This window comes from Macrosteles quadrilineatus, unplaced genomic scaffold, assembly GCF_028750875.1.
Source record: "Macrosteles quadrilineatus isolate MER2022 unplaced genomic scaffold, UCM_ALF_1.0 Scaffold_1__1_contigs__length_201487025, whole genome shotgun sequence".
NCBI lineage: Eukaryota > Metazoa > Arthropoda > Insecta > Hemiptera > Cicadellidae > Macrosteles > Macrosteles quadrilineatus.
This window is the reverse complement of record NW_026542594.1, coordinates 72,778,640-72,804,884: the sequence shown is the minus strand read 5'-3', so window position 1 is coordinate 72,804,884 and position 26,245 is coordinate 72,778,640. Positions and strand designations below refer to the sequence as shown.

At 33.3% G+C, this 26,245-nt stretch overlaps 2 protein-coding genes across 5 annotated transcripts in view; both read right to left on the bottom strand.

Annotated features, from left to right (window-relative positions):
* The window catches only part of LOC128983578 (uncharacterized), a 55,972-nt gene extending 48,019 nt beyond the window's left edge, over positions 1 to 7,953 (bottom strand). Inside the window, exons 1-4 of one of the 4 annotated variants that reach the window (XM_054402911.1) lie at positions 7,835 to 7,953; positions 5,964 to 6,088; positions 549 to 679; positions 207 to 437 (exon numbers count right to left, since the gene is read on the bottom strand). In XM_054402911.1, coding sequence (XP_054258886.1) covers positions 207 to 437; positions 549 to 679; positions 5,964 to 6,084 — 483 coding nt within the window. In that variant the 5' untranslated portion in view covers positions 6,085 to 6,088; positions 7,835 to 7,953. Of the gene's footprint in view, positions 1 to 206; positions 438 to 548; positions 680 to 5,963; positions 6,114 to 7,834 lie in introns of all 4 variants that reach the window. The other 3 variants (XM_054402912.1, XM_054402913.1, XM_054402914.1) reach the window with 3 other exon arrangements.
* A 9,045-nt stretch (positions 7,954 to 16,998) lies between these two features.
* The window catches only part of LOC128983577 (cadherin-86C-like), a 297,541-nt gene continuing 288,294 nt past the window's right edge, over positions 16,999 to 26,245 (bottom strand). Inside the window, exons 20-21 of the mRNA XM_054402910.1 lie at positions 20,560 to 20,795; positions 16,999 to 19,437 (exon numbers count right to left, since the gene is read on the bottom strand). Coding sequence (XP_054258885.1) covers positions 17,431 to 19,437; positions 20,560 to 20,795 — 2,243 coding nt within the window. The 3' untranslated portion in view covers positions 16,999 to 17,430. The remainder of the gene's footprint in view (positions 19,438 to 20,559; positions 20,796 to 26,245) is intronic.

Sequence of the window (26,245 nt, the reverse complement as noted above, 5' to 3'; positions counted from 1 at the left end):
CTGCAATAAAACAAAGAGGTTGTGTTTTTTCCCACTAAGTCAGTGGTGTAGGCCAAACTTTTTTTTATTTTGAAAGCAAATTTTAAAATTCATCTTGGATTACATTCAAGGGTTCCAGAGTACATCTCAAAGCTGGAATTTAAAAACTACAATTATAAACAAATATTTTCTCAAATGAATTAATCTCTTAGCTGTTGAAGGCCTACCTCATAGCCGATTTCCACCATGGCTGCATTGGTCTGTCCACATCGTCTATCAGTCAGTCTCACAGATGATGTCACTGGACTGACACACTGTATGTCCAAAGCTCTCATCTCCCTCCCCCCCACCATCAGTCTGCTCCCCTCCACACACTGTGATATTGTGTACCTCAGGTCATTCCCCACGTTCAGTCTATTGAATTTTCCAGGACATGCGATTATTATATCCTGGCCTTTCTGTCAACATAATCAGTTACCATTTATTATAGTTGTTGGAGTGCTGGTTAGCAACATTATATAAACACCATCAATTTGTTAATTCACCAAAATTGAATGGTCTGTACCTACCTTAAGTTGTATTACTCCTCGATTTTCTATTAGTGAAGGTTTTGCCATTTCCGTTCCATGCTTCCCATAAGTGAGAAATACTGGTTCAAAACTGTCAGAAAGGTCCTCATGTAAATCGATTGTACATCCTCCTAAAATTTTTTTACATAGATTATAAAAGGGTTTGGAAATAAAACTAAAACAGATTTCTTTCTTAATAACTACAATAAAACATACACTATATTAGAAATAAATTCCTGATATCGCGTAATTTAGTTGTAGGACTTAAATCCATCAGATTCTCACTTAAAGTACTCATTTAGTACAGGAAAAATAGGCATGTAGTAACAAAAAAATTTGTCCGCTGATTTAACTGGGTGAAAACTTTTTGTTTGTGCTATGTTTACATTGTTTAAGTTGCAGCTGACTTTTAACTTGTTTTTTGTTTTGTTATTTTATTCTAGTTTTTGACTTGTGAATAAGTTCAGTTCTTTTTTATTAAACTAATTTACCTAACAATTTATGTATTTACTTCAAACATAAAACTGGTGACGAGGATGATTTTATGAAAATCTTAGAGTGCAAGATAGTTTATTCATTTCCACAGTCTAAATAATTACAATCTCTGAAGATACATTACCAGCAACTCTTGATAATCCTATGTTGGTAAGACAACCTAGATGTGAAAAATGTAACCCTAATTCAAGAGACATTGATGTTTAGGCAATATTACAAATGATGGTATTAAAAGATGTTTATTCATTGACTGCCTGGATAGCACAGTTCTTAACACATTGGTAACTATTTGCAAGCCAAAAGAAATTAGTGAATTCACTTATGAACAACTTTATTAACTTTTGGTAAAGCATTTCAAGCCAGTAAAGTTTGATGTTGCCGAAAGAGTCAAATTATTTTTACTGAAGCAAGGTGTTGAATCTTTGTCCAACTTTGCAAGTAAATTAAAAGAATTAGCCAGCAGTTGTGATTTTCCTAGTGACTTTTATCAAGATGCTCTCATTAGGTACATCCTTCATAATGGGTATAAATGAAGATTCTATTAGAGCTAATTTACTTCAGAACTAGTACACAGATTTCAATACTGTACTTGAATTTGCTAGAACATTAAGTTAAGTTTTCACCACCTCAGCAAAGAAAAATCTTATTTCATTTTCCGATATTGAGAGCAATGGAGAGGTTCTAATTACAAAATCAAACTATTTATGCTATTCTTGTGGTGGTAGACATTTTAGGAAACAGTGTAGATTTAGAAATGCAATATGTAATAATTATGATACAAAAGGACACTTGGCAAAAGTTTGCCAAATTAAAAGTAGAACTGATTTTCAAAACCAACAAATTGATGGACATGGAAAAGGAACGTACAACCGACAAGTAAATTTCACTGACAATGCAAAGGGTAGAGGTACTAGAACTTTTATCGACTCTAACATACTTGATTGTTCACCTAAGTTGACAAATGAAGCTATGTTTTCTCTTGGTCTTCAGTGTCATAATGTGTGTACTTTCTCCAATTTGGGTTTCTATCTGTATCAATAATACTATAATTAGTATGCAACTAGATACAGGAAGTTGTGTCGGCAATCTTGGGAAAGATTGGGAAAATTTCCTTTGTTACATTAAAAAGTATCATTTAAATGTTATACAAAATTGACATCTTATAGTGGCCAATCAATAAGTCAACGAAATTGTCAGATATTGTGTTTGCAAAGGTTTTTGCTAAGTATTGTATTTAATATGGTTATATGGTTTCTAGGAGGAAAAAATATGACATTATTATGTCATCGTAAACTTTATTTCTGGTTTGTGTGGTATTTTAAAGGGGAAAATAATTGAATATAAGATGTAATCAAGACAAAAACTCTTTATATGGAGGTTATATTGTCTGGCTCATAATTTTATTCGATTCTGCATCGAAAATAAACCAAAAAACCTGTGTGACATGCCTATATTGTGTCAAAATTTAATTTTCAGTTTGAAAACTCATATTTCTCCCCCCTCTCCCAATAAACCTCCTTCCACTTAAACCTTTTTTCATGGACTCTTTTTTTTTATTCATTCATATGGCAGACAAAAAGTGTTCACCAAGTTTCATCAACGGACCAATTTTTATTGTTGGTGGTGTGCCGATTTTGAATTGAAACACTCAAAATCCATACCAAAACAACGGACAACATTGTCTAATCACGACGAACGCAGAGGGATACATAGATAAACGTTTGAATGCTAAAAGGAGAAGCGTGCAACAAGCACTTGGAGGTCAGATGTCAAGTCGTGTCAACGAAGTTTCATCCAAAAACTCATTCGCTGCTCGGTAAATCACATTTGGGATAAACTGCACGTGCGTCGATACGACAGCAATTGTCAAATTTTACTGATTGTCAAACGTTGAAATTAGCTTTAAATTAATTTAAAACGAATACCAGTTCCGAAAAATTTAGAAATTTTGATCAACTGAATATCGTAACGAACCGCTGTCGGAAAATCGATCGGTTTAGACAAATCCTCCAAGTAAAATATATGTTAAAATCGTCTTTGGTGTGAATGTTTTGTGTGGTCGAACCTACGAACGGCCTTATGAAGAGTATCGCATAAGGCTCTAAGATTAGTAGACCGCCGAGATAAGTAACACCATCGATAAGTACAAGTCGAGGCTCTGTACACGAGTTAAATAAAAAAGATATGCAAATTATTTTACTGCTCAACTTTTTTGGACTGCTCAACGTTTTTGGAAAGGGTAGGAAAATCCCAATTTTTACTTACATGTTTTAATTAATCTTGGCAGCTTTTTGTTTACAATCAATGTTTTTGAATGATTAAACTTTGTTTGGATTAGGCCCGGGAATATTGATGTCATAAAGATGGAGATCAAGAATCCTCAGGAATACGATTTTAAATTACCACCACAACCTCAGACGGGTGTTATCCAAAGATATACAGATGAATGACATAGATTGAACACAACGTCATCATTGACCTAGGATACTGCAGTTAGACTAACCATCCTTTTATGAAATCTAAAAAAGTTGTTTGGCGTTTGTTTAGTTAATGGTTACGTTTGAAGGCGCTGAATATTTTATAGTTTAAATAAATGAATATGGGGAATTACGATGTACATTGATTCAATGAGGGTGGTTTAATTATCAAGGATATTGGAACTGATAACGGAATGGATAATAAACGTGGACAATTAATTACGTCACTAGCTTTACTAGCGTTTTTACTTTTTAAATTCCTTAAACGTGTGACCAGTTCTTTTGTTCAAATGAATATTATTTTTGACTCAGCTGTTTACAAAACAAACTAATATGTTGTTGTGTTTACTTTTCTTTGTTTACACTTATTTATTTAGCAATTGATGCAGTGAAATTGGCATAAAGGATGTGTGTGGACGATTAGTTTAATGATGTCAGGACACCAACGTTATAATTATGTGTACTGTGAATTTTATTGGACGTTTTCGTTTTATTTTAGGGAGTTTCAATTCAGACCTACTGGAAATTGTGTATAGTATGAGTAATTGTATTGTGGTGATATTGATTATGGAAGAGGTAGGTATGCGATGGAAGGTTTGCCTATACTTTTCTAAATTGATAATTACTCTTTCTACTGTAGGGTGCAATAAAATTTGTCTTTATACGTGTAAACTAGCTGTTCTGAATTATAGGCCTACGCCGTTTTAACTGACTACTCCCGTACGTAGGACGGGCTAACCTCGTTCTAAGTTAATGGTAAATTTTTGTTATAAGTCACAGCTGAAATTTAATGTATATTAAATATCTTGTATTGTATCATATTGTATTGTATCTTATATTGTATCTTGTATTGTTGGTCAATCAAAAAAGAACAGATCCGGTGCGAGTGGTTGATTGTGATTTTAGAGGAGAGATTCAGAGACAAACGTTGCTTTGTCCACGGTCGAAGGCTAGGAGAAAACTTTAAAGATCACAAGGATAGACTCCCATTAGAATCAAAAAACTTTAAATTTAACAGACAGTCAATCAAAGATCCGACTCAGAAGTCGATCAGCCCCATTTGTATTGTACATCGCAGTGGTACTGTATAGTCCACTGGCAAACAAGTCCCTGTTGCAATAACATACAAAAGGCCGGCTCTTTCTCTATTTTTCCCAGGACATTGCACGTTAGTGGGGTAGATAGGATTGATGAACAAAATATCACAATCATATCCTCCGCTTGGAAATATATAGAGTATCTCTCTGACCACTATAACGTATGAATTTTAGTTGCAGCATCCATTGCCTGTCTGATCTATAATATTTGTCATTGAACGGAGGGAAGCGAAGCTCTTTGGGATGAACTTCAATGCAATCTTTTAATCTCAATAACGGCTGAACATATTTTAGCCAAACTTACCTAGGTTGTTTTGTCAAATGTTGGATGGTTTGGACGTAACCAATTTCAATTTTTGATAATGCCTAAATACAGTAATCTTAAAGTAACTCAATGTTTTTAAATTTTAACATTGGTCTTATGGGTTGCCATGATGGTTACAAAATAACGACGTAAATGTAAACAAAACAAAGAATCATGGCATATGTTAAAATCAACCACGACCTAAACACAGTACTAAGGGAAAAACATTCGGAAGATGACAACTGATCAAATACCACAGAGAAAGTCTTAGGTTTACATTTAAGTCCCAATTTGGGAACGATCCCTGATCGGATGGGTACAGCTCGTGACATCTAAGCTGGCACTTGGCCGATCGCCACTAGTATCTAGTTCAAAAACATGATGTCCCGTCATGCGGGTTGCATCAACTGTCCTTGCGACCCATAAGGCGCTCATGTACATAATACAAGGGGAGTCAACCCCTTGAGGCAGCGGAAATGTTTGCAGTCTGGTATTTTCCCTACCTCCACCCTCCTCCCGCCAACACTGCCTGCGCTAGGCCAAGTGCCAGCTTAGATGTCACGAGCTGTACAGTCATGGATAAAACACACTTTCTTAGGTACAGTATTTAACAGATTTGATTTACGTAGCTAAATAAGGTTATAACAAAATAACATTTTGTCTTTAAACAATTCATTGGTAAATCACATTCATGGATCCATCTCATAAATGGCAAACTTAAACAGGTCCACGACGTAGGAAGTGGTGAAGGAAGTAGTAGACAATGTACTGTGTTGCTAAGTTTATATTATCTTGAAAGAAACCATTCTAAGACATTAGAAAGTGTTAAATGGAACTGTCATCAGGGATCATAAAATGAACCCTTATGGTGACCCCTCACATCCCAGAGTCTGTCCATGCAGGTCATGTCAATAGCTTACCTTTCCAGTCACTAATAATGCCACAACATATTGTGGGTTTTATTCTAATTTGTTCATCAAAGATCAGATGAAACACCTAACTGGTAAAACAAATGCTGAGAAGGTTTCAAATGTTTACTTACTTTGCTGTGTAGAGCTTCCACTGAGCCAGGAAAACAACCTCTTTACATGACGAATGAATGCAAGTTGTGATTTAGTGAAGCATAGAATCATAAATACTATGAAGAGGACATTGCCAGGCATCCTACTGAAGTCAAAGAAAGTCTATGAAACTTTTAAATCAAACAAAAAAATAATATTAAGAATAATAAAATATACCGTAGTAGAAAACTTTTCAAGCAAAATCTATGGCTAGTCTCCTAGATCGAGGGAAATCTTTTGCGTAAAGCTTGCAAGGTTTTATGTCAAAATAAAAAATCTACTACTGTAATTTAACTGGATTTACTTTCTCAAATTATACAGTAAAAAATTAATCATGAAAAAATTAATACGATTAAATAATGCTGTTTACTTTTAAAACATTTTACATATTTTGTTCATGCTCAATCTGTCCAAATAACTAAAATCGATGAAGATTTTTAGTCAACTTAACCTCTATAACGAAGTGATTTTTTAATGTAGCTGGGTTCCCTCAGGAAAGTTGGGCTTCTCAACAATTTGTTGTAAAAACGAATAAAAAAATAGTTTTTTCCGTAAATAACGACTGATAGTGTTAAAGAACAATTTTTTAAAATTAATTATTAGATAACGGTTAAGACTGTTAGTATAACAGTATATTACATGATGTATAGAAATCATGCCTAGAAAAAAATGGCTTATGATCAAGTGTATTTTAAGTTCTTACTTTTGCTTATCTTATCTAACTTATCTAAAAATACATCAGCATCACCAGAGGGAGAATGATAAATTGACACAATAATTAATTTATGGCTCTCAATAATAACTGCTGAGGCTTCAAAATGTAACTCAACACAAAAAATATTAATATCTAAAAGTTTAGGAATAAAATTGTTTTTTACAAAAAGAGTTATGACCAAGTCAGATGTAAGTGCTCATTGCAGGCCTTTATTTATTCAGTTGGATCAACCTTTACATTTGAACTTGTATCTTATATACTAAAAAATCAGGATCTTGTTACACTCACTGGGGATATGCACAGTTTCAACACTCGTAATAGGGATAAAGCAGCAATTGAGTACAATAGGCTCAGCAAATCACTGTCTAGTCATGTAGTACTATCCCTTAAGGTATATAATAAAGTAATTAATCTTAGTAAGAAATATACTGTTAAAGTTTTTAAGAACAAATTTTATGAGTGGTTATCTAAAAATCCTTTCTATTCACTTAGTGAGTTTTTCTTATTAAAACAGATAGAATTTTAATGTTTGAAATCTGTTATGTATAATTTTTTATTCTTGTATAGTTCCTATGAATTGTATATTTCTATGATATGTGATATTACCCTTAGGCCTAATTAGTATAGAGACTTGGCATTTCTGCTGTAAATTTGACTTTGTTAATGCTTATGTAGCCTGAAAGACAATAAACTTATTCTTATTCTTATTCTTAAAAAACAATAATGTCACAGTAAAGTGAATTTCTATTTAACTAAGATTTCCATTTAATTTCAAACAGAAACCATTATTTAAAATAAATTTAATAATATTTTGTTCATCAACAGGAAAAAACTAGAAAAATAAATTATCAACAACTGACCAATACCTATCTTAGCCATTTTGTCAAATTTGAACCTATCATCACAAGCAAAGTACATTAATCAACTTACTCTTTCGATAATACATTTTTGACAAAGAAACTGCATTTCCAACAAATCTTATTTACAGAGCCTTAATAAATATTTAACAGAATATTGGTGTAGGTTTAAGGTTATTGGTGTTGGTAAAGGTTTTATATCTTTATCAAAAGTTATTGAATTAGATATTGAATAAATGTACTACTTACAGAACATGTTTTATTTATGAAATAAACATACCTTGTATAAATAGGGGGTTTTTAATAGTAGCTAAAAGTCTTAAGAGAGCTCATTACATTTTAAGCATGTTGTAAGTAACTGTCAACTTCAGTAATTATTACTCTCGCATACAGTATCTGATCTGATAGGAAATCTGATTAAGTAAAATCATTTAATCAGTGAAACAGATTTTCAGGTCCAGTACAATGTTACTTTTTTTTAATATGCTGTGTTTTTACTTCCATTCAAAATCTAAATTAGAATTAGAGTTTTTTTAGCAGGATTGTACTGTAGTAAAGAAACAGTACGGTAAGTAAGTTTGATTAAATATTTTAGGAATTCACATCATCATATCAGAAAAATACAAGTCCTACCTCTTGTATCATTCACATAAACAAACAGGGACGTTTAGAAGAACTAGTTCCTGTCATGCTGTAACAAGTATAGATTTGAGGTATTCAAAGATACACATTGTTCGTTTTCAGAAATATTTATTTATACACACATAAACCAATGAATATAAAGCAACTAATAATATAAAACTTTAATTTTATTTTTAAAAAATCTACAGTATTTTTTATTAAAAATCTATAAAAATCTATAATGATAACAAAAGGCATAAATAAGGAAAAATCTGCCTTTGAAATTGCTCGGCGTTAGTAGTTAGACATTTACATCATGATTTATATTTATGTGCATTATTGGCAGTATACATTCGTTTCAGTCAGTAATCATATAGTATCATACAGCTGGTAACATTATTTTTTAGTAAACAAACCATTGTTTTAATCTATTAGAAGACTACAACTGAACTGATATCGGGCCTTTTTAATGCTTCATTCCTAGTTATTTTCCTTAAATTATTTTATTTCTATCATAATAAAGCTATCTCAACTTGTTTAAAAGTGACAAATGCATAGCACAAATCATCAAATAGTAAACTTAGTATAGACATGTTTTCAGAGTTACTCCAACTTTAGGGTTCAAGCGGTTTGAGGGGAAGTGTATAAGTTGCAGCTGATTGAAATTCAACCCCAGCTTATGGCAAATCCCAGCTACTGATCTATCTTTAACATGTTCGCTAATGAGCGTTGCATATATGCGACGCCGCAGTCATTGCCACAGACCGAGGTATATATACATTTGAATCTTACACATAGACCGCACTTGGTTAACAGTACACACAGACAAAAACCTGTAAAACAGTGATCATTTACATTGCAATATGCTACAATCATGTTTTTAAATAATTTATTCTTGTTTTTTGTATTTTTTATAACCTTTTGTAATGTCGCATATTTGCAACGCCCGGTCTACAGCGAAAACAATAGTGAAAATTATCATAGTTTTCTTGAAATAGCCCAAACGCCGCATATATGCGACAGTTCATTTTTGTTTGTGTTTTGAGGTGAAAGTAAGTAAAAAAAACAGATTATTCAAGGACAGTTTATAACTGAACAAATATAAAAGATACATAGGATAATGCAGCATACGTACTGCATACATACATACAGTGATGCAGAAAAGTAAAGACCAGTTTTTCCAACTATCATATGACGTCACCAATCATCATATCCACAGACCAAGCGACACAGTTGTGCGTCAGACATCTCTGTAGACCACTGCAGGGAATTAAGTGCCTTGAAATAGACCGTTACAAAGATATAAGCATTTTAATAACATTAGAACCCCGATGCAAATATGCGACAGCAGTCTATTTTAATGTGACTAACCGACGCATATATGCAACAGCAGTCTATGGGTAGAAACCGGCTGTCGCATATACACGTCGCTGGTCCATGTGAATGAAAAATTTCGTACAATTGCAGTAGCGAACGTGTTAAAGGAAGGAACAAATGAAAGGGTTAGATTTCTTCTCCTAAAACTGCCTGAATTTAGTGAACGGAGTATAGTACACAATTTAATTTACAATTGTACACACACAGCAATTTAACTTTTTAATATCAATATTGAATATATAAAAACAAAACAATTATGATTACGGTAGGTAATTGGTTTAATTAATCACATATAAACATCATAAAAGTATTATGAGTTGATTCATAACTCTCAACTAAAATTGCTTATAATATTGATTGCATTATTTGCTTTTAGCGAATTTCCCATATAGGGAATAAGCTATTACCGTAGTACTCGTGGTAAGACCTGGACGCGAGACCGATTTTTTTTTTTCGTTGTGAAGTCCCTAGAGGCCAAAAACAACATCCGTTCAGATTCATATATATATATATATTTATATATATATTAAGAAAACTGTAGTGATTAGGGCTACTATTTTGATATATAAATGCATTATTAAGAACTAAGTACCCTTTTTTTTAATTCATTTTATTTAACAACGACTAGTTTCGACGATTATGTCATAGTCATGTTGTTTTTATATCTAACAAATACAATAAACATTTTATCTAAATAATAAATACAATCATATGATTTCATAGGTTTTGATGACTTTAGATTTCTTCTGTTTTAAATGGTCTTTATACTATATATAATAATTTTCTCTCTTAATTTAACTGCAGGATTTTTTCAAATATTGGATTGGATTTGTTAATGTTCATTGTGTTTAGTAAATTTTCTGGGTGTTGTTTATAGTTTTTGTAAATGTAAAAATCTTCTTTAACATGTAATTTTAATTTGTCTTTTTCATATTCAAGGATTTTTAAATTTTCGTGGATGCTTTTGTATTCATGGTCTGTTTGTATTAAATGTTCTGCAAAATTAGATTTCATTGTTGTGCGGTTTCCTGATCTTAATGCTTGAATATGTTCTTTGAACCGTTTTTCAAAAGTTCGACTTGTTTGCCCAATGTAGGATTTATCACAATTAGAACATTTGATTTCATAAATACTTGATTTTCTTATATTGTCTTGATTTTGGTTAGCTATATTTTCTTTTGAAATTTTGTTATTGATTATTTGAAAAGCATTATTTTTTGTTTTATAACTGATTATTACATTTAAACGGTTGAAAGTTTTTCTTAGGGCTTCATTAATTTTGGTATTGTACGGTATACAAATAAATTCTTTTCTCTTTTTGTTTTCTGTTCCTGAAGTAGTTCCTTGTGTTTGAAGTTTTCTCTTAAATTTCTTCTTAATCATTTTTTTCAATTATAGATGGATTGTATCCATTTTTCACTGCCAAATATATAATAGTATTTTTTTCTTTGTTAAAGTTTTCAGTGGACATAGGAATATTTACAAGTCTGTGTGTTAATGAATGAAATGTTGCCAATTTATGTTGCCATGGATGATTAGCTATCTAATATATAAAATTCTCGTGTCACAGTGTTTGTCTGCAAACTCCTCCGGAACGACTTCACCGATCGTTATGAAATTTGGTGTGTAAATTCTGTAGGTATGCGAATCGGACGTAAACTATTTCCCGTTTCGAAATTCTTAAAAGGGCTCCGCCCCAGTGGCTCTGGAGTTTCCCATGTTAACCTTATGAGAAATGGAATTAATGAATCTTAACAGCTGTTTTAATTAAACAAGTTGGTTCTTTTTTATGATGTTCAATAGCATTAAAGTTACAAGGATTGAAGGCAAGTGAGCGCAGCGAACGAGCTCCAACCTAAAGGTGAGTGAGCGTAGCGAACGAGCTCCAACCCAAAGGTGAGTGAGCGTAGCGAACGAACTTCAACCAGGACGTGATTGAGCGATGCGAACGAGAGAGGCGAGTGAGCGTAGCAAAGGAGCTATCCTGAAGGCAAGTGAGCGCAGCGAACGAGCTCCAACCCAAAGGTGAGTGAGCGTAGCGAAGTAGCCCTAAAAAGTGAACAGAACTATCAAAATATATATATATAAATATATGTATATATATATATATAAATATATTATATATATATATATATATATATATATATATATAAATGCATTATTAAAAACTAAGTACCCTTTTTTTAATTCATTTTATTTAACAATGACTAGTTTCGACGATTATGTCATAGTCATGTTGTTTTTATATCTAACAAATACAATAAACATTTTATCTAAATAATAAATACAATCATATGATTTCATAGGTTTTGATGACTTTAGATTTCTTCTGTTTTAAATGGTCTTTATACTATTATAATTTTCTCTCTTAATTTAACTGCAGGATTTTTTCAAATATTGGATTGGATTTGTTAATGTTCATTGTGTTTAGTAAATTTTCTGGGTGTTGTTTATAGTTTTTGTAAATGTAAAAATCTTCTTTAACATGTAATTTTAATTTGTCTTTTTCATATTCAAGGATTTTTAAATTTTCGTGGATGCTTTTGTATTCATGGTCTGTTTGTATTAAATGTTCTGCAAAATTAGATTTCATTGTTGTGCGGTTTCCTGATCTTAATGCTTGAATATGTTCTTTGAACCGTTTTTCAAAAGTTCGACTTGTTTGCCCAATGTAGGATTTATCACAATTAGAACATTTGATTTCATAAATACTTGATTTTCTTATATTGTCTTGATTTTGGTTAGCTATATTTTCTTTTGAAATTTTGTTATTGATTATTTGAAAAGCATTATTTTTTGTTTTATAACTGATTATTACATTTAAACGGTTGAAAGTTTTTCTTAGGGCTTCATTAATTTTGGTATTGTACGGTATACAAATAAATTCTTTTCTCTTTTTGTTTTCTGTTCCTGAAGTAGTTCCTTGTGTTTGAAGTTTTCTCTTAAATTTCTTCTTAATCATTTTTTTCAATTATAGATGGATTGTATCCATTTTTCACTGCCAAATATATAATAGTATTTTTTTCTTTGTTAAAGTTTTCAGTGGACATAGGAATATTTACAAGTCTGTGTGTTAATGAATGAAATGTTGCCAATTTATGTTGCCATGGATGATTAGCTATCTAATATATAAAATTCTCGTGTCACAGTGTTTGTCTGCAAACTCCTCCGGAACGACTTCACCGATCGTTATGAAATTTGGTGTGTAAATTCTGTAGGTATGCGAATCGGACGTAAACTATTTCCCGTTTCGAAATTCTTAAAAGGGCTCCGCCCCAGTGGCTCTGGAGTTTCCCATGTTAACCTTATGAGAAATGGAATTAATGAATCTTAACAGCTGTTTTAATTAAACAAGTTGGTTCTTTTTTATGATGTTCAATAGCATTAAAGTTACAAGGATTGAAGGCAAGTGAGCGCAGCGAACGAGCTCCAACCTAAAGGTGAGTGAGCGTAGCGAACGAGCTCCAACCCAAAGGTGAGTGAGCGTAGCGAACGAACTTCAACCAGGACGTGATTGAGCGATGCGAACGAGAGAGGCGAGTGAGCGTAGCAAAGGAGCTATCCTGAAGGCAAGTGAGCGCAGCGAACGAGCTCCAACCCAAAGGTGAGTGAGCGTAGCGAACGAACTTCAACCAGGACGTGATTGAGCGATGCGAACGAGATCATCTTGAAAATTAAACGTAACGGTACTTTCTTTCCATCGGTCTGTCTTAGGGGAAACCTATAACTTAGGCGATACGAAGTTCGCCGGGTCAGCTAGTTATATTATAATATTATATATATAATAAGGATATTATATAGTATAATATTTAAAAAAAATCCTGCAGTTAAATTAAGAGAGAAAATTATTATATATAGTATAAAGACCATTTAAAACAGAAGAAATCTAAAGTCATCAAAACCTATGAAATCATATGATTGTATTTATTATTTAGATAAAATGTTTATTGTATTTGAGAGATATAAAAACAACATGACTATGACATAATCGTCGAAACTAGTCATTGTTAAATAAAATGAATTAAAAAAAGGGTACTTAGTTTTTAATAATGCATTTATATATATATATATATATATATATATATAATATATTTATATATATATATATACATATATTTATATATATATATTTTGATAGTTCTGTTCACTTTTTAGGGCTACTTTTTCAATTAATAAGCAAAATAATAAAAACCAGAGTACCCTGAAATTCATTTTTTATTTAAACTGATACATATTTCGGCACTAAGGCCATGATCACAAAACTTTTACAAAGATTTAATCAAAACTTTACTATGAATTCAAAACATATGTTATTAACTATTTATTTATTTTAATTGTTTACATACTGTCATAACACTCATACTGTGATCATGGCCTTAGTGCCGAAATACGTATCAGTTTAAATAAAAAATGAATTTCAGGGTACTCTGGTTTTTATTATTTTGCTTATATATATATTTATATATATATGTGTGTGTGTGTCCGTTAGCTCAATAACTCGAGCAAAAATGATCCAATTTTTATGAAATTTGGTATAAACGTCTGAATCAACATTTATTTGAACGAATTCGCGAACCAGCATGATCGGACTATGGGAATGGGGGTTTACGGGGGGGTTTTATGGGGTAAAAATAGGTTTTTCCCATTTTTGACCCAAAAAACATAAATTTTAGCAATTTCTTTCCAAACCATTTTGTAGAGCTTAAAAAAACAAATAATTTAGTATATTGAAGCGTTGTTATGTGCCTAATGGTTACGGAGAAAATTTAAAAAATGTAAATTTAAAATTCCCATGTTATTCTTATGGAGAACAAGTAAACTGTAGTAGTTTGCTTGTTTATGGACATATTTTGATCAGATTTGGAAAATGCTTTTATTTCTTACTAAATATTAACATTTTACAAAAAAAAAGTTTTACCCTCCCTGATGCAGCAAACCTAAGTACTTGTTAAACTAATTCTATTTAAATAGGAAATCAATGTTATATTTTTAACTAGACATTTTAGTGTAAATCCAATCAGGCAAATGGAAATTCCCTTAGTCTGCAGGTTTGCTGTGGCGGGGGTATTTTTTGTTTAAGGCAACCTAATAACAATTGGTTTATATGCCATCTATGACCAACAATTAGAAATCGCTTAAAAGTGGTGGATGTTCAGAAGCAGCCAGAACCCTGCACCAAAATGTGTTTTTTCGCTGCAGAATTTAGAGTTGACAGCTTTAGTAGGAATAGTAGTATTTTATTTTTACACTATGCATTCAAACTTCAAACAAATATCTTAGCTTTTAAATCACTTCCTGGATTATTGTTCGCCACGTGATGTACTGTAGCAACCAGCAGTTATGGAGGTACAGCAGATCCAAGGGAAGTCGGAACTGGCTTGAACAACACTGGTGTGAGGATGAGGTGTGGGTGCTGCCCAAATCTTGTTCTTATGTTGTTGGGCTGCATCTGACAAAGGAGCGCCCTTCAAATTCTTTTGAAGAATTTTTCAAGCTGTTAAGATATGATTTTATTTTACATAAATTATTATTTGGATTTTTTCTTATCGTTCCGGATTTGAAGATAACATTATAAAAAGTGCTTATCATCATCGTACCCGCCCATATTTTCCCACTGAAATGTACCTTTATGGTGAGCCGCCATTGCCTTAAATGACAAATGAATAATCTCTACAGAAAGTAATTTGCTTCTTAATGTAATTTATCTATCTGTATGCTATAATATCATTGTCAAAGGAAGTTTGATTTTAGTTAGAAGACTTGAATTGTGTACAAACTTGTCATACAAACATTGTGTAAAAGTCTCATTGTAAAATTTATGTTTTATTTTCTTGCATTGTCTTTATACAACAATAAACTGTAAATGGAGTTCTTAACAGTTTACCTCTAAGTAGCAACAAAACACATATTTACATTTCCTCACCTAGGGGACTAAAATGTCTTAGCATAATAATCCATATATAAATCCCAAAGTACCCGAACTTTTGAGAAAACTAAAAGTCACACCCCCATAAACCATATACTTAAAATCTTCGTCATGACGAGAAACCTTGCGCAAAACTATCCATTATTTCATAGATTGCCCTTTAAGGTGGTAATTCTTTTCGAAAGGGATCTTTCTATATACCTGAATATGTTAAAAATACCTCAGCTGTACTTTTTTGCTCGTTATTCTTTCAATGTATTACCTTATTAAAATCAGTTGTGATTATTTGTTTGTTTTACTGTATTATGTTTTGTTTATTTCAGCTTAACCTAACCAATCAATAGTTTTATTAATACTTATGAATAAAAGAAAGAAAATAAATAATAAAAAAATAAATAAAGAAGTCAAACGGGGTGAAGCCTGAGGGTAACAGGTAGTATTATTAAATAACATTCTTTCCCATTAGCATGAGCAACATATCTCATAAGTAAGTTTAATAACAATGTTGCAAAATTAAAATTTTTACAAAAACTTAAGGTTGTAATGATTTTGTTTAGCTGTAAACAAGACTAACAACAACCAGGGTAGGGTGGCTAGTGACCTGGAAAACCTGGAAATGTAAGGGAATATTAAATATCTGGAAAAGTCAGGGAATTTTGTCATAAGTCAGGAAAAATTTTTAAAATGTTTATAATAATTATAATAATTGTTAGGAAAGGTTGATCTGGTTAGAGTACGTATGCTGTGTGTGTGAAAACTAAGAAATATTTCTGTAGAAATAAATGTTGTGTTTTTGTACAAATTAAGTTTTGTTATAAACTGTGTATCATCTTTCAAAAAACTCAGTTTAATTTTATTAACGGAAAGTAAATAAAGATACGTCTTATAACACTTAAAACATATATTTACGCTTATACAAGACGGTAAATATACAAAAGACGGTAAGTGGTGATCGATTTTGATTGGACACTCCAATCATCATCAGACCCAATAGGCGAATGACGTTGGTGGACACGGTCATTCCGATGATGACGGAGGGTGAGGACAATTGGACCTGTATGTCACATTTCGTCCAGGATATTCTCCGCACAAAGAAGCTAGAGCTTGACCGAGATGCAGTCTAGGTCATAAAGAAATTGAATGCCAGAAACGGCGCGAGCCCTGAGGGCTTAGGTCACACGTTGACCTGACCTGAAGTAATGTGACAAACAATCCCAGGTCTGTGTCCAACAGAGTAGAGGGGGTTTTTTAGTGAGTAGTCTGACAAGCTCAGGAGTCTCACACTACAGGCTGGCTACCTGTGTGCGTAAAAGCATTTTTACCTCCTCTCCCTTAAAAAAAAAAAAAAAAAATAGGCGAATGACGTTGGGTCATTCATCCGCCCATGTCATTCGCCTATTGGGTCTGATGATGATTGGAGTGTCCAATCGAAATCGATCACCACTTACCATCTTTTGTATATTTACCGTCTTGTGAGTAACAGTATAAGCGTAAATATATGTTTTAAGTGTTGTAAGACGTATCTTATTTACTTTCCGTAAATTTAATAACACGTACAATGCTGATCAAGAAGTTATTTAATTTTACTAAGGCAAGTAGCAAAGTTTGAATATAAGCTAGCCTGAAGGCCTATCTATAGATTTTATGTATTTTTTCATGTAAACAAATATTTAAGCTATTTTTCAGATAAAGATTAGTCCTTTTGAAGAATTAGTTAGTATTAAAATTGTAATTTTGAATTTGTCGATCAGGGAAAGTTAAAAAAAATCATGGAATCGTCAGGGAAAAGTCAGGGAATTTTTCAATGTGGTTTCACTAGCCACCCTGCAGGGGGATTCCATAATATGACATTTAATACAATATTAAGGTATCAAAAACAAATAAGCAATAATGGTGATTGTTTCCGTTTTAAAATTAATGAAAAATGTTTCCACTTACAAATGTTTTTCATGCTAAGGAGGTGAAGCACTATCTAGTCTTAGTTGCTTAGTTTGCATATCATCATAAACAATGGTAAATACACTCTTTTTCTCCATTAGATTTTGGTTTTTCCTTTTCATATTTTGACTTCCAGGAGCTAACATTGCAATACCTGAATCTCGATCATCTTCAAACACTTTGGGTTTCTGTTCTTCTTTGATGTCTTTGAAACTCAGTTTTCTTTCTGGAGATGGACTGAATTTTTTTTCATCTGAAGACTTTTCTCTTTTCTTGGTTCTTTCTACCAAAGTGTTGATAGCATTTTGTTTGGCTAAAATTTCTTTTTTGGTTCTATATGCACTTAGTGATCTAAAGGCAGGAGATCTTCTAGAGGTCCCTTCCTGGAATATATTAACTTTAGGAGTTTGAGTATCTCTTCTTGAAAGTCTTTGGCTATTTGGTTTTACTGGTTTCACTGCTCTTTGGCGTTCTTTTTCTTTTTCCTCTGTCTTTTTCCTTTCCCATTCCTCCTTTTTTGTTTTATACCATTCCATATATCTTGATGGTGTTTTCCTTCCTTCTACACTTCTTGACTGGGATTTCCCAGAAGAATCTTCTCTTTTATCAGATCTTGAACTTAACCGTTCTGTTGATGATGATGTTCTTTTGACATAAGTTTGTATAGGACTAGTGCATGCATTTCTTGTATTTAAACTCGATTTTGACCTACCATAAACTTCTTCATCTGATTCATCATCGTCTAAAAAACTCATTTCATGCCTCACTCTTTTAAGTTTCTGTTGCACTATTTTTTCATCTTTTCTCTTGGCTGTTGGTGTAGATTGTAGTGATTTGGTTCCTGATTTTTGTAAAGAATCTTTTCCAGTATTTAAAGAAAATAAATTTTGTTCACTTACACTTTTTATTCTTGCATTAGCTAGAACTCCATTTGCACTTTCTGATGAAAATAAATGTTTTGATAGTGATGTATTTGATTCTTCTAAACGTACTCCTTCTTTAATCTTTTTTCTTGTTGATTGCAGTCGAAGCATGCTTGATTTTGTTGCTGTAAATCCACCTTGACCAGCTGCACCTTTGGCATACTGAAACTGAGTATTTTCAGCAATGTTTTCAACTGCACTTTCAGTTTCTTCCATTATAGGAGTTTTAATATCACACCTACTCAAAGATCGTCCTCTCTCTGGAATGTCAAGGTCTCTAATTAGTCTTCTCCTATTCTTTTTATGTTTTCTGATAATTTTGCTATGGTAATCCATGCTTGTTTCTGTATCACTTTCCTCACTGTCATCAAGATCACTCTTGGCCTTTCTTCTCGGTGGCCTCATAGTGTAAAGTACCTCTGTTTGTGTCCCTCTATTTACATCAGTCTGTGTTGCCATAGTTGTCAAACTTGTGACCATTCCTGGAAGACTTTGTGTGTCATCATGAACTGGCAGTTGACTTAAAGTTCTTCTTTGTTCTTCAACTAGAAACCTTGTCAACAGTAAATCTCTCTGTAATACTGTTAGTCTATTTATTTCAGAAGATGAAAAATTTTGTTGGTTTCTGTCTAATAAACTTTGTAAAAAATGTCCATTTTCTGTGTTTCTTTTTGCTTTTTCTGATCCCTTTATATCAATCCCATCAAGCTCTTCCTCTTCGTTTATTTTTTTCTCATTATCCTCTGTAGATTTCTTTTGGTCTTCAATGAAACGTTGCATGATAATTTCTTTGCCTTCTTCCTCCTGTTTTGCAGCACCTTCCATGCCCTCCACTATGGTGTAGGGTCTTGTATCTGGCTGGTTCAACCTCGGTTCTTCTTCTTCAACACGACCTCTTGTCACAAGTCTCAAGATTTCTGCATTTCCATCTCTAATAAACATCTGATCCCGAGTTCGGAGTTCTGAATCTGCTATGTTGTCTCTTCTTTGGACTCTTCCAAGGTCAGATCCACGTTCAAATTCGTGTCGTCTAATAGACTCTGCATCTAAATCCTCTTCTACTCGAACGGGAAGAGTCATTTGAGATGGATCAAGGACCTAAGAAAATAAAATGTGAATGAAAACTCACTCATCGCCTTTTATAAGTAACTAAATTATAAGAGGGCTGTTTAGAAGATAAGGAACATTTTCAAATAAAATAAAAAGTTTGTTCAAGTTAAAACTTGTATTATATACGTTTGAAAGAGCAACCAAAATAGTACTTTTCCACATACCCGCCGAAATTGAGGCATTCATCAAAGTGGTGGGCGAGTTTTGAAATTCCTTTGTCATAGAATTCCACCGCCTGCAAACTCGGCCACCCTGTGACATGCAATTGAAGGTCCTCGTCTTAATCAATGCCCTGTGCTGCAAACCAAGTCTTAATTATGGTACACAAAACAAGTTAAAGTCAATCGGAGCCAGTTGGGGGCTGTAGAGTGGGCGCTTTAAAAGAACATTTCCCGTTGGAATGATTGGATGAGATTGTGTGCAATTTGACAAGTGGGTTCGGCCAGTGTCATGCAAAAATAGAATTTTAGTTGTTAACTTTTGTTTGGCCATTTTGAAACTGAATGCACCATTTCCAGACGGAACTTTAATTTATTACGTTGTTTCCGTAAACTTCACACCCTTGACGATAAATTTCTATAGTTTAAGTAAGCGTATGACCAGCAAAACCCGCATTACAGACCACACCTCACAACTGGTTGGATTTTAAATTGCAACAGACTTTTTAAACTTTAATTTTGTGACAACGGGAAGCGCATTGACGACCCCGCTGTGATGGCTGGACACTCATTGAGTTGGCGAACACGTATGAACTAGCAAGTGTGCGCCTTTCGCGTCAGACGGCAACGTTCCTTACTTTCTGAACAACACTCGTATTTTTCTTGCTAACTTTAATATGGATGTCATTAAAATGAAGCAAAATGTATGTTGTACTATGTAAATTCCTCTTATCAAAATTACATTTGTGCAGGGACGTGCTAATTATTTAGTTACAGTAGTAATTTAATCTAAATACAAGCAACTATTATTACTATTACTAAAGAGACCTTTTAAATACCCCTCCCAAAAAGTTTTAAACAATCCAAGACCTGAGTGGGCCAGGGCTTAGACTGTTTCCTTACAAAAAGCTTTAGCAATGCCTAGTAGAAAAACACAAATAAAATTGCATACCCTATACTCAGTGCCGTCAACATCCTCCAGCATGACATGGTCGTGGCGTTGTGCTAAGTCCCTGGTGTAAATTACGCTGACAGGAGGTTGTTGAGCTCCCCCACCCCCCTCCGCCACAAGCAGTACACGCTGTGGCTGTGGCTGCGGCTGGGTGTTGCGTCGGTTGAACTGCCATGAGTGGTGAGTGTAAGTGTTGCCACTCCATGCTTCCCTGCGTTCAGTGCCATTCCACTCAGCTACATACAAAAATACCACAATTGTTACAGTTGACTGAAGATATTGAGAACTTAACAATAGACTCAGCCGGGTATTGATATGACCAAAGATTACACATGCTACGCAAAATAGATATTGCAGCCGAGTCATTTTTGTGATAACAATTTTCATACGAGGCCTAACGAATGTCTTCACAACCTAGAAATATGGGATGTTGAAGCTGTATTTCCAGTAGAGTTGCTTGCATTACCATTAATTTCTTGAGTTGTAATCGAAAGTGAAATAGGTTTCAACTGCCTCAACATAATCTTCAAATTAATGAATACTTCTTCAATGTCCATCTTGTAATTTACTTCTTCATCCAGTTCTGTGTCGTTTATTATTAGTTCTACTTTCTCTTGAACTTCAAGAAATTTAGTCCATGTTGAGTCAGGGCTAGAGATATACAAGGGCTAGGCCACACGAGCTCAGAAAGTGATGCCAGGTGGCTCCCCACCACTCCGCCGCTGTGACGTCACGGCGATACCTCGGGCTCCCGGCATTGTATGTCTTTGCCTGTGTGAGCACTGGTATTACCGCACATTTAGTGTTTATTAAGCTCTATGTTGGACATTTTTTATTAGGTATGAATGTACTTTATAAAAGTAATTGATTTTCAAATAGGATTACGTATTATTATAACATCAATTTTAATAAGTAAAAAATTAACTTTAGTAGATATTTAAGGATGGGAGTGGAATGTAAAGCGATGGCTAAGATTACTGTAGTTATTGATCCAATGCATTAAATTTATTGTGTAATATCTGTGTTCGTATTGCTCGAATGTATCTTAATGTATGGATTATTAATTGTATTTATTTATTACTTATTCATACCTTTTAGAATTCATTGAGGTTATATAAAATACATTGATGTTGTATAAAAATACATTACCTATACTTAGTATTTTGTAACTTTTTTCAGGAAGGAAAAGAATTTCAATTAATCAATTACATTTTATTATAGGCCCTACATATTTCAATACATTAAAATAACATACAGTTGCAAAAATACATTAAGTTGCCTGACTAACTAACCTCAATCTCTGTTGACCAATAACTAAAAAGTCGAGTTTTAGTATGATTTTACTTTATCAGTTTACATCGTGATTATACGTTGTAAATGTTTATTGTGCCTCGACTGTAATGTGACATTACTTTTAGAAACTTGAGACACTATTTTTTTGCCAGTTTTTGTGAACTTCATTGACTGTTTACCAACAACGAATATCGCGGGTTTGACTTTATCACTTTTAATCGTATTTATTAGTTGTAAAAATTGTACTTATTTAGTTTATAAACTGTTTTATGTGGATATACTTACTTAATTTGAGGTCTGGGACATTACATTTAGCCCGTTTTTGAAACATTTCGTCATAATTAACAAACGATTTAATCGCCAAATGAAAAAGGCACAGCAGCATTTTATAGAAAAAACTATAAAATATTTATTTTTGTATATTTGCCTTTATAACTATGTATATTTAATATTCATGTAGGGGAATAAGTTTAATTCATTTTATATAGTTGGTTTGGGTTTTTAAAATAATATATACGTGTGAATAACAAAATGTTTTTCTAGACAATTAAACAGTTATTAAAAAGTCATAAACATCTATTGAAATGATCAGTATACATAAACAATTCTTACTTCATTTGATCTCCAATATTATTGCCTAAAAATGTTTACTTTTAGGCCCTACTTTATCTCTTTGATAATACATTTATTTGGTTTTTATTTGAAATTTGTTGTGCAAAATCGTGAAACTTGTCATTTTATTGTTATTGGGTCATAACTTTGTATAAATGGTAATTGGAATCTTTTTACATTTCCATGTAGGGAAATAAATTCCAAACAAATTGTATATCTTATGAAACATTTTTGGTTCATGCAGCAATTTTTCTACCTACTGACAATATTTTCTACAATATTTTTAATATTTATTTCGTTGCCATTTTCAAATTCTTCATTTCATTACGAACACTTCAAGTTGGAAATAATAAATACAGTTCATAGGTTTGATCTGTTGGTTTATAGTTTATATGAATTTTCGAAAATATGACTGCAAAATCGCCAAAAATGCCTTGCCACTACAGAGTTCGACCATTGCAAGTTGGAGGGTTAACGAAACCCGTTTTAAAAATCACACTATAAAACTACATGATTATAAACACAATTATTAATATGCGCGTAGATGCCGGGCGACATATGCACTGCCGTGCTAGGCTACCGTCGCGCCTCGCGCCGATGTATCTCCGCTACGTCACTGTGGAGGGGCGGGGGAGGGGAAGTAGGATCAGGTGGCGACCGCTAACATCAAAGGAGTGAGCCAGCCCTTGTATATCTCTAGCCCTGATGTTGAGTCCAGAAGTTCTAGACGTTCGTCAACTTGCCTAGGATCAATTTCGTGATTGTTCAGCTTGTTTGTTAGCTTAGTCAATTGTGACTTGATTGATGTTCTAATCCTTTTATAACTGTTTAAATGTGATGCAATGTCAGTTTACTCCATTTTGGTTTTTTATCCTCGTCGCCAGTTATCAAAGTCCTTAAATTATATAAAACAAGATACAAGAGAATATACATTGTACAACCCATTTTATTCATCCATTTCAACTGAATGAAAAATATATAAACACAAACATAAACATTAAAAAACAATAACATAAATCACGTGTGTTAAGAAACCATATGTTGATGATAACTCCTTATTATGCTGTTTTCCCATCAAGGAATCAACAAGGTACACAATCACAGTCTAAGCATTGGGATATTGGATCTGAATTTACCTCTCCATGGTCCTCCGCAGCCACATTAATTGTGCACAGCATCTATTGTAAGTCCATTTTTTATCGATTTCTACAGTTTAAAGATTGTTGTTTTCCACCAAGGAATCAACAGAGTCACATTGTACTGTTTTCCCATCAAGGAATCAACAAGTTACACAATCACAGTCTAAGCATTGCGATATTGGACCTGAATTTACATCTATTCAATTTTTGTTCTTTTGGCCCTTGTTAATTACTTTACCTTGTATGTATAGCCACAGATAGTAGTATCCTTTATACTTTCTATGACCAGCTGTTGTTATTAATTATAAGTTAAAACAATGCAGTTCTATGTTAACCTTTCCAATTTAATGTTTATAAACATCCCATTGAATAAAAGAGTTTATTCAAATGTGTGAAATTATTAATTCTAATTCAAAGTCACAATAATTTTGAAACCAGAACCTTTTCTAAATTTTGATTTTGTATATTATGGATGCAGAACAATTATTTACAGCACTACTGAAAGCATTCACTGAGAGCCAAATCACACTTGCAAAAAAGATTTCAGAGCAACTTGTAATGGTCACATTTTATTGGGGGGTTCGTTTTAATTATTTAAAGGCCGCGAAGGCTTGAGCGCGCTTGACAACAATGTCAGACATGTCCACTGCAGCTGGTCATGTCTCCTAGTTCGTGACTTGACCACCGCGACCTCGGGGTGCTGACGTAGTCATGGTGGGGATTAGCCTAGACCGCCGGACAGTGGACAGTTCTTGGGGCAGTCGAGGGCGAGCGCTTGTTCGCCGAACACCCTCCCAAGATCGTACAGCAGACCTGAGAGCATACATAGGTCGTGGATTCGACTCGCAACGTGTGAGACAAAATAGATAAAAGCGACAATAATATAAATCGAGATAATTAGAGGCAAACGTAAGTACTGCATTACACCATTACATTATTTGTCTTATTTTCCCGTTCACTTTGGCGAGTAAAAGTTAATATTATTTACGATCATCTTAGTTGTAAGAGATTAGCGTATTGTATTTCTCAGGCCGGCACTGCGAGTGTGGTGCCGCAGTAGCCTAAACTTTTTAGTTTATTTATCGAAAGTGGTTTTATTTTATTTTATCTAAATGTATTTTTATTTAGTTATATTTCGAAGCCAAGAAGTTCATTGGCATATTAGCACTGACTCATTTCATTTCGTTATTTTATTATTGCGTGTGACGACATTTTATTTCACTGCGAGAGTTTTATTTTTAGTTTTTATTCGAGAAGCGATACCTTTTGTTAGGCCTAGAAGCTGGTCACGTATTTTCGTTCTCCTAGAAGCATCGTATTTAGTGCCGATATATTCCTGGTCAGTGCGTCGTTGTGCTGACATACAACCATAGTATCGGGTGCGTGTAGGACGACGAAGAAAACGTATACGAAGATCGAGAAGCGATTAGCAAGCGACGGCGACTCAGCTAGAACCCTGGACTACTCCTGAGCTGTCCGAGCAAATCGGAGGTAAGTTTAGGATAGGTGCCCTACCCGACATAAACACCTCACAAACTTCAACTTAACTCCAGCACAACAGAGTAATACGTTTGTAAGTATTCAACCATTTGGAAACTTTGATCAGAAAAAAGTAAAATTAAAAAATGATTTGATACGCTTCGAAAGTTTTTTTGTTAGGTAATATTCACAGAGTAATAAATATGTGTAGACATTTGCTGGTGAAGTTATAGAGGACTAGGAACTCTATATCGTAAGATAAGATTTTGGAAGAACACTGAAACGTAATTTAGAACAACTCAGAAAAACCTAAGTAAAGAAGGTTCGTTTTCATGGGCTGCACTTTACTTTAGGTCCTACACTCATTCGAATGAAAATATCGATCGATATATCGATTAATCGATCGTTTCATTCGATATATCGTTTGGTTAGTTAGGTAAGGTTAACCTAACCTAACTAACCAAACGATATATCAATGGTTAGTTAGGTTAGGTTAACCTTACCTAACTAACCAAACGATATATCGAATGAAACAATCAATTAATCGATATTTTCATTCGAATGAGTGCAGGACCTAAAGTAAAGTGCAGCCTTTTCATGAATGTGAAGAAACATCTAATCAAGTTCCAATGCAAGTTCCCATACTTCAGCAACCGAAGTAAAGAAGATTCGTTTTCATGAATGTAAAGAAACACCTAATCAAGTTCCAATGCAAGTTCCATTATTCCGCCATACAAAAGACCAGATTACCTTAAAGACTACAGTATGCTACAAAATGAGATTGTAGTATCCTTTATACTTTCTATGATCAGCTGTTGTTATTAATTATAAAACAATGTAGTTCCATGTTTACCTTAACAATTTTCAGTTTATAAATACCGGTATCCCATTGAATAAAAGATTTTGTTCAAATGTGTGCAATTATTAACTCTAATTCAAAGTCACAACAGTAAAGGAAGTCTAAAAAGTAATTTGCAATGATTTATTCCATCATGCAGTATGGCTTTGAACTATTAGTACAGGTAAAATAATACAAAAACACTCCATATAAACAAGAAAATTTGTACATTCATGAAATTTCATCTGTGAGTTACTAATAATATGATAAATGAAGATGCGATGAGTCCCCAAAATTTTGGGCGTCCTAAGGCCCTTTTTGGGGC